At 53.2% G+C, this 8,261-nt stretch overlaps 3 protein-coding genes across 3 annotated transcripts; 2 read left to right on the top strand and 1 right to left on the bottom strand.

Moving 5' to 3' along the window:
• The first annotated feature begins 1,496 nt into the window (after positions 1-1,496).
• BDY24DRAFT_241391 (uncharacterized protein) lies at positions 1,497-2,745 on the top strand. The gene is made up of 5 exons (XM_076636721.1): positions 1,497-1,775; positions 1,866-1,997; positions 2,068-2,300; positions 2,384-2,624; positions 2,695-2,745. Exons 1-4 carry the CDS (start codon positions 1,757-1,759, stop codon positions 2,540-2,542), a joined length of 543 nt encoding a protein of 180 aa, XP_076492266.1. The 5' UTR covers positions 1,497-1,756; the 3' UTR covers positions 2,543-2,624; positions 2,695-2,745.
• A 1,524-nt stretch (positions 2,746-4,269) lies between these two features.
• BDY24DRAFT_419194 (double-stranded RNA binding motif domain-containing protein) lies at positions 4,270-5,192 on the top strand (the record flags this gene model as incomplete). The annotated part of the gene is made up of 4 exons (XM_076643945.1): positions 4,270-4,295; positions 4,367-4,898; positions 5,010-5,073; positions 5,155-5,192. The coding sequence occupies 4 exons, from the start codon at positions 4,270-4,272 to the stop codon at positions 5,190-5,192; spliced, it is 660 nt and encodes a 219-aa protein (XP_076492265.1).
• A 148-nt stretch (positions 5,193-5,340) lies between these two features.
• On the bottom strand, positions 5,341-8,243 carry LAP3 (bleomycin hydrolase). Its single transcript, XM_076642501.1, has 12 exons — positions 7,871-8,243; positions 7,624-7,748; positions 7,413-7,532; positions 7,263-7,335; positions 7,088-7,150; positions 6,891-6,990; positions 6,692-6,800; positions 6,459-6,575; positions 6,255-6,371; positions 5,978-6,172; positions 5,716-5,870; positions 5,341-5,571 (listed from the first exon to the last, which is right to left on the bottom strand). The coding sequence occupies exons 1-12, from the start codon at positions 8,139-8,141 to the stop codon at positions 5,457-5,459; spliced, it is 1,560 nt and encodes a 519-aa protein (XP_076492264.1). The 5' UTR covers positions 8,142-8,243; the 3' UTR covers positions 5,341-5,456.
• Positions 8,244-8,261: the final 18 nt, after the last annotated feature.

Here is an 8,261-nt window from a genome sequence, read left to right as displayed (position 1 = left end):
TCGAGAGGACTGACATACATACCTGAGATGGCTTGAACGAGCTCCGATCTTGACATGGCAGTTCGAGGTTCCATGGTGGATGCGACGAGACGAGGAGGAGGTTCGAGGAAACCTGAGCTGGGTGGGAGAAGGAAGGGAAGGAAGGAGAGGGAGCGTCTTCTTGATTTGGGTTTGAGGTCGAGGGCCGTAAAGTTCTGAGCCGACAGAGAGATATGGGAGGCTGGAGAGGTGGATTGGAGAAGTGAGGGAAAGGAGCTGGTGGAGGGTGGGAGGAAGGAAGCAAACGGAAGCATGGAGCTCAAGGACCTGAACTTTCGAGCTGTTCCTTCCTTCAAGCTCGCATACACCTGAATATGTCTCAAGAAAAAGCTGATATCGTGGGCGTATCCCACGTCTCGTCCATAGAATACGACGATTCTCCTCCATCCTCGAGAGGTCTGAGAGGTTGGGAAGAAGCCTGAGGTCGTCGAGGGGGAGGGAGTGTTCAAGGTGTATCACGGCTCGTTCGGATCTACTTCACTCGGGAAGGGACGTGAAGGGAGAGTTGGGTAGGAGCCTGCGTTGATGGTGCTGAACAAGCTCGTTCTTGCCAGATGAGAAGTTCAGGAGCTTCTCAAGAGAGAGGATGCGAGTTCAACCCCTCGTTGCTTTGTTGCTTTTTTCTTCGCTTTCCCGATCTTGATGTAACTTGTCTGCTATTTGATTCCTCGGAGTTTCATTCCTTGTGGGTGCTCAGCTTCGCCGGTATCGTTGAAGTGAACCATCTTGCTGGAGGGAGCGTTGAGTCGTGACGCGTCGTTCTCCCCCTCCCCGTCACACTTATCGCTTTTCTTTCTTCCAGTTCACAAAATTCAGAGGAACTGGTATGTAGCTGTCGAGTAGAGTCACCCTTGGGCTTGAGAATGAAAGACGAAACTAGTGAAGAGGGAGGAAAGACGTTGGAGACCGCGAAGTCGGCTGATTCTTCTACAGCGGGAGATGACAGAATGTCGAAAATCTGTTTGCAGTCTACTACATCTTTGAATTCCTTCTAATCAAACAGCGAAACAACGAAGAAGAAGAAAAGGAAGGGAGGGGTCGGCTTCGGCTCGCTCGCCCCTGTTGAACTTTTTGCGTCCTTCCCTTGAACCATCACGACCCTTCTTGGACTACAACATGGCTTCAGGACCTCTCAGCTCGTCCAAGCTACAGCGAGGTCACTCTCCTATCGCTTCTCAGCTCCCTCCTCCTCCTCCCTCGACGACCTTCCTCGACTCAGGCTTCCTCCTCCACACGCTCTCCTCGCTTCCTCTCCCTCTCGTCCTTACAGCCTTCAATCACTCTACAAACTTGGATGGACGCACCTCCTCCGCCGAGCTATACAAGTTAGGCTACGAAGCTCTCGAGAGAGTGATTCGAGAAATCGTTTTCGACGAGTTCCCAGCTCTTCCAGAGGCTGCCCTGGAGGTGAGCTTCGACCTTCCTCCCTTCCCTCCACCTTCCTCTACGAGCTCGATCGTTGATCTTCTTCGTCCATTATTTGCTGGACCTGCAGTACGTGGCTGCGGAAGCCGTCTCGCTCGCTTCTCTCACGATTCTCGTCGAAGGCTGGGGAATCTCAAGGAAAGCTCTGGAGCTGGGAGGGACTCGTCCCGGAAGAGACGAGATTTGCTTCATCAGGGTCGTTGGAGCCATTCAGCTGGAGCGTGGAGGTCGCTATGTTTCAGCCTGGATCAAGAAGGCATTAGGATCGAAACCTAGAGATCTGAAGGTGGATATGGAGATGAACGGAGACGGTGAGCTCGCCATCCTCCCTTCACTCCTCGCTCCCTTGCCTCACCTCGGAAGCTTCAACCTTTCTGACTAGAATGCTCTTTACTTTTTAGCCTTCGTCAAATCGCTGTTCGCTGCTCGACCTGAAAGAGAACAAGGACGTCGACTCTCGCTTCCTCATCCAAGTCTCGACGCACAAGATCGATTACCTCTCGTTCCCAAGAAGGAGCCTTACCACGAACAAGGTTAGTACTTTCCAAACTTTCTTCTTTCAGAAGATCTTTAGCCGACTGAACTTCAACCTCCTCTCTACAGGCTTCGGAGCCGACCCCCCTTTTCCCTCTCCTCCTCCTCGTTACCTCCACGAGATGCTCGGTCGTCTTTCTCCCTTGACCGTCCAAATCATCCTCACGCATCCATCAGTCGACGAGCTCAGCAACTACGAGAGCTTCTTCGAGGAGAAAGAGAGGAGGACCGAGGTCTATCTCGAGGTGGGGATGTCGATTCTTCGAGAGTTGAAACCGGACGCGTCGCAGAGTTTCGTCGATGTAAGTCGGCCTTCCTTCCGTCTCAGCTTCTTTTCCCCCATTGTGACTCAATCTGATCAAAACCTATCTTCCCCTGATCGCAGAACCTTCGATTGGATCTCATGTCGGAATCATCTGCTACCAGCATCGTCGAGCAATGGGACCTTTGTTCCAGGATCGTTCTCGGCAAGTTCGTCCCTCGTTACGACGATCTTCAACCACCCTTCTTCCAATCCTTCCGACAACTACCTATCTCTCGTTGAAGACGAAGGTCTGGCTCTTCGGGAGGTTCTACTCGATGCCGTTCGAACGAGGTTTCAACACCTTTCCAAAGGAAACAAGAAGGTGATTCTAAAGCTTCTTCTTGTTTACCTGTCGACAGGCCCTGAGTTTCCCTCGCTTTTCTCTTTCGCAGGAACTCGTTAGTAGAACTCTCAGCTTCAAAGCTCTAGATTCCATCAACCACACTCTCGGAGTCCGCCATCTTGTCGAGGTGCGAAATCCGTCCTTCGTCGTCGGAAAGAGGACCGTTCGAGAGGTCTTCTACGCGCTTGCAAAAGCACTTACATCGGAACTCGGTCTAGAAGAGGCATCGGACATGCTCTATCCCGCTTTCAGATCTACCTTGGAGACTTGTGTACAGCTGGTTCGCCCTCCTCAAACCCGTGAGCTCATCCCTTCCGCTCCCAAGATCGTCGCGTCGTCTTTTTTGCATTCCTCTTTTCTCCCTCTACTCGAGTCTCAGAGAGCTGATGCCTTTTCTTGTTGCTCCTCAGAGCGACTACCGAGATTTCACAGTCGACTGCAACTCGAATCTCTCGCCGCTGAACATCGCCTCGACATCGTTTGGATTTTCGTCGGAATGGATGGAGACGTTCGATTCGTCAAGCTCATCGTAGGAGACGCGACAGCCGTTGGTCGAGGATCCACTCTCGAGATCGCCAAGGACGCTGCTTGTGCATCCCTTCTTCAATCCGGAGTTCTCCCTCTGGAAAGCGTCGTGAAGCCAAGGTGAGTTTGCCTCTCACCCTTGACGAGCGCAATTGCGCCGCTTTTCTCGAGTCGAATGGACCTGATGAAGTCTCTTCTTGTAATCACAGCACCGCCATCGTCGCATCACCGTCGTCTCAGCACGTACCTGGTCCCAAACTTCGACTCCTCGAACTCTGCAAAGCTCGACGCATCCCTCTCACCTTTGCGACCCTCTGAAGGGAGCCTGGAAGGTGAAGATCATCCTCGACGACGACTTGAGTACCACTTCCTACAGAGAAGGAGTGACCCTGTTACTCGCCCAGAGTGCTGCGGCTCGAGTCATCATCGAATCTGGAAGGTTCTCGGACCAGATGGAGGCAGGGCCGCCCACGGTTCGGTCAGGTCAAAAACCGTTGGGCCCTCTCCCAAACCGAAACCGAACCGTGACCGTCAAATTCTCGGACCCCAAACCGAGAACCGAACCGTAAACCGTCGGTTTGGGCGGTTTTGACCGCGGTTTTGACCGTCTGGCTGCGCTGCGGAACGCTGGTGAAGATTTTCGAGATCTGATTGTTTGAGGCAGCTCTATAGAGCTAGATAACGACGTGATAAAAATTTGAGATCCGCTGCTACAGATCTGAGGCTTGAGCCCCTGAACGACCAAAAGAGAGCGAAAGGAGAGATGAGGGAGGGGGGAGTCGAACAGCCAACCTCGACTCAGCCCTCTAAGGTGGCAAAAAAAAGGAGCTTGAAGAACTACAACTAGGCCAGCTGCGTCTTATTCAGCGCTTCCATGGTGCTCGTCTGACACAGGCGATTCGAAAGCACCCCTCGGCGAGCTCGAGAACGCTCTCGGTCTCACGGTTTTTTTCGGTTTCCACGGTTTTTTCAGCTCTCAAACCGAAACCGGACCGAGACCGCGAGCTGGCAGATTCTCAAAACCGAAACCGAAACCGGACCGCGGTTTACGGTTTTTGACGGTTTTGACCGCGAAAAACCGAACCGTGGGCGGCCCTGGATGGAGGTCAGGTCGAACGGAAAAGAGTGAGCGTAAGTCCTTTTCAAAACTACCCCCGTTCTTTCTACCCTCTCTTCTCTGACTGCTTCCTACGCAGGTCTTCAACTTCAACTCACTCGACCTCTTCCGATCCCAGAGCGAAGAAGAGGAAGCTTGTCGGCGACTCTTCTTCCCCCTCCTCTCCCCGCCTTCCTCCTCCTCAATCAGCATCCAACACTCCAAACCAGACGAGACTCATCACTCCATCCGAACTTAAATCATCGAAGGAGAAGACGCCGAAGAAGAAGAACAAGACAACGACGAGCAACGATCCCTCCCCAACGTCGATGGACGTCGACGACGAGCCCTCCCTCCCTCGATTCAACACCATCAGCCTCGAAGCCACTTCTACCTCCTCCTCCATCCTCACCAAACCAAGGAAACACCTCGGACGTCTCGCTGCTCGTCTCGGACTCGAAGCTCCCTCGTACGAAACTCGACCGACGCGTCTCGACAAGGCGAGCGGACAGACGGTCTTCAAGGAGAGGGTTGTCGTTGGAGTTCATTCAGAGAAGGGATCGGGTTGGACGAAGGAGGATGCTCAGAAGAAGGCTGCTCTGAAGTTGATGAGGTCGGGGAAGTTGGGAGTGGTGGAGGGTTTGGAGTAGATGACAGATCAGGTGAGTCGATCAGGGTTCGACTCCGAGTCCTTCGAGCGTCGAAGACGGAGGCTGACGGTTTCTGTTGTGCTTTTATTCAAGTCTTCAAGATTTCGAGTGTGTGATATGTCGGAAGTTGAGGTTGGGATGGATGATACGAGAGAAGGTACGTCGTTCGATCCGACCTCGTCTTTCTCGAAGACGATTCACCGCTGACCTTCTCCCCTCTCCCTTCGCTCTTTCCCAGATCACTACCATAGCGCAAACGACGAAGAGCCGAGCTAGACACACGAGCCATGCCTCTTACGCCTTCACTCTACATGATTTTGTGTCTCTTTCCGTTCGCAAGCTCTCGTTTCTCTTCGCCCTTCCCATTCTTGACTTTCCTGATCTTCACATGCCGCGTCTCGGATTGCTTCGCTCTCTTCCCTCGTTTCAACCGTCAGACGTCATAAGTATACAAGATCCAGGACCGGCGGCCTCTTTCGTAAAACTATCTATCCTAAAATGCAAAAAAGGGAGGGGAAACGGTGGGTCGTGCTGCATGGCTCAAGCGAGAGCTCCCAGAGGATCCCACGCGTCGAGGATGACGGGCTTCTTCTTAAGGACCTCAAGGAGGTCTGCGTCGGCGAGGTTCTTGTGGATAACGACTTGGTAGACGAATCTGTGAAGGACGAGCAAACCGGAAGCGAGAAGGGGGGAGGTCAGCTCGGGCGACGCGTCGTAGCTGAGACGCAGAAAGGAGGAGATAGAAACGAGAGTAAGATGGAGAGATGAAGGGAGTGTTAAAGAAAAGAAGGAAACGTACTGCTCAAACCAAGCGTCAGTCATCACCATGAACCCCTTCTGTCCAGCCGCGTCGCTCCAAGAGTTCTCAACTCTGTATCGAATCGGCTTCCCAGTCTTCTCGTCGAGGTGAACAGCGGTGATTACCATCGCGTGCGTCATGGCACTATCCCCAAGCTTATGGGAAGACGCAAGGAGGAGAAGAGGGAGAGAAGTCAATTCAAGATTCGAAGCACGACGAGGAAGAATGCGCCGTTCCCTCCCACAAACGGCTCGAAACGTACCTGAAGTCTCTCAGCCTTCGTGAGAGTGAAGTCGAGATCGAGAGCCGTCTTGTAATCGTAGATGTCGAGATCCATCTCTCCTCCTCGAGAGGAGAAGGCACCGACGTCGCACCCAAAGAAGCAGGATTGCCCATTCAGCATGGACTTGACGACTGCATCCTTCAGTCGATTGATCTCGGCGTTGACGTAGAGGACCTGCACAAGATTGAAGGAGGGTCAGAAAGGGAAAACAGAGCGGTGATTGAAGTTCAAAAAAAAATGAGAAATGCGCGCTCACTTTTCTCCCGTTCCAAATATTTCCGAGCCTGTCGACACCGTAGGTCTGGTTATAGGCGTTTCGAGGATCGTGGATGAGGGAGAACGACTCGACGTAAGGGTAGGGACCGGCGTACTTCTGGGTAAAGCCGAAGGGAGAAGAAGAGAGGTCAGCTCGAGTCGAGGACCGTCCGAAAGGAAGGGAGGCTCGAGACGATGAACGAACCTTTGAAAACTCGAGAGGAGTCATCTCGAGCTTCCCAAACTTCCCGTCCTTGTCGTAGTACTCGAAGAGGAACTTGACGTCTGGCTTGGGTGGGCTGCCGAGACTGATGGCAAGGACCTGAAAAGACGACGCGTCGAAGGGGAAGCAGATCAGCGATCTGAGGCCCCAAAACCCTTCAACCTCGTCCCAGGAACGTCGAAAGGGGTCTGAGAATATATAGCTGAGCGACTGACCTTGTAGACATGCTCCATGTTGGCCTCCTTCTGCCTTCGAACGTCCTCCTTCGAAGCTCCCGACGCGATGAGTTTACGAAGACCGAGAGCGGATTGTCGGAGGTAGGAGCTAGATCACGACGTGAAGGAATACACGGTTAGTAAGTGGGAAGAGGCCCGAGGTAGAGCGAGAGGTCAGAGATGAACCGAAGAGACTCACGTCAAGAGAGTGTTGAGTCTGCTGGAGTTCGACGAGCTGTAACTCTCGGGGTAGAGAGACTTGGGGATGAATCCGTACTTCTCAATCAATCCAGCAGCCACTGAATAGACCAGAGCGGAGAGGGTAAAGCGAGTCAGCACGGGTCGAGCAGCAACGCGTCGAGGTGGAGGAGAAGAGCTGGGAAAAGAAGAGCGAACTGTCTTGCTGTCCTCCGTCGTTGATGGGAGCTTGAGAAAGGAAAGAGACGATCCTTGAGTCAACTGAAGAACCACGGTACGAGGAGGAAGATCTAAAGTCAGTCTCGGAGAAGGGTTGAGGTCCGGAGAGGAGACCGACGACAGGCGAGAGGGAGGGAGGGAAGAAAGGACGTACGGGGTTCGTCGGCGAGCTCTATCGACGACTCCAAGAAGTAGTTGGCTTTCTCGCACTTGTCGTAGAAGAAGAGCTGTTCGAGAAGAGCGAAAGAGAATGGTCAGGAAGGTCCACTAGGAAGGGAGACGACGCGGAGAGAAACGAACGAACGTAGGACTGCGAGAGCTCGAAATCGTCCTTGAGCTTGAGACTCTTGGTGACGTTCAACCGACAGACGTTGGTCGTAGCAAAGAGCCAACATCTTCCCGACGAAGCTTGGTTGGTGACGATCTGGAGGAACGGGAGGAAGAGGAGGAACGAGGAACGAGCGGTCAGCGTGGGTCGTGTGCGGGCGCAGAGCGAACCGAAACACCTTGCTTACAGTCGAATCATGAGCGAGAGTAGTGTTGTAGACGTGAGTATCCTTGATCTGAACTGATCTAGAGAGAAGAGCTGTTGGAATATCGGTGTGGGAGAGGATGGTTTGAGCGAGGAGATTCTTAGGATCTGACCGAAGGAAGGAGGAAACGAGCGAGGTCAGCTTCCTCCTTCCTTTCAAACCAAACATCTCTCCTATACTTCCCCAGCCCACGACTCCCTTCTCCGACTCTTCTATAGATATGACTGACCCTTATCGAAGTTCTCTTGCCACGAGTTGACCTTGGAGGGAAGGAGCTCGGCCGTAGGAGGAGGTCCAGAGTAAGAAGGAGGGGAGGAGGACGAGGAGGCAACGGAGAGAGCTGCTGTCTTCTCCGTCCAGACGGCGAGAGTATCGGAAGGTTCGACTTTGGATTGAGAGGATCCCATAGTGCTGTGAGAGGGAGTGTGAAAGGGAGGGTTGGGGACGAGGTGGGTGGTGGTTGGGTGGCGAGAAGAGAGGAGCGAGCGATAAGGCTTCATTCAACCCGCTCAAGAGAACCGCGTGGTCTCCTCTTTCCTCCTCTTCGCTCAAAACAACAACGGAAGGTTTGACGGTGAGATTGGAGGAACGCTCACTCCCACTCCACGTACAGTATCGAG

This window comes from Mrakia frigida (assembly GCF_051309035.1).
Source record: "Mrakia frigida strain ATCC 22029 unplaced genomic scaffold BDY24scaffold_52, whole genome shotgun sequence".
In the NCBI taxonomy this organism is placed as follows: Eukaryota; Fungi; Basidiomycota; class Tremellomycetes; order Cystofilobasidiales; family Mrakiaceae; genus Mrakia; species Mrakia frigida.
This window is presented reverse-complemented; position numbering and strand designations above follow the sequence as displayed.

Bases quoted from the DNA above. Each gene is read 5' to 3' on its own strand.
- BDY24DRAFT_241391 (XM_076636721.1), top strand. The intron at 1,998-2,067 runs GTTAGTACTTTC...TCCTCTCTACAG, and splicing joins GGAGCCTTACCACGAACAAG to GCTTCGGAGCCGACCCCCCT. The intron at 2,301-2,383 runs GTAAGTCGGCCT...CCCTGATCGCAG, and splicing joins CGTCGCAGAGTTTCGTCGAT to AACCTTCGATTGGATCTCAT.
- LAP3 (XM_076642501.1), bottom strand. From the start codon at position 8,141: ATGAAGCCTTATCGCTCGCTCCTCTCTTCTCGCCACCCAACCACCACC. The intron at 7,336-7,412 runs GTTCGTTCGTTT...CTTCTCGAACAG, and splicing joins TCGAGCTCTCGCAGTCCTAC to CTCTTCTTCTACGACAAGTG. The intron at 5,572-5,715 runs GTACGTTTCCTT...CGTCCTTCACAG, and splicing joins ACTGACGCTTGGTTTGAGCA to ATTCGTCTACCAAGTCGTTA.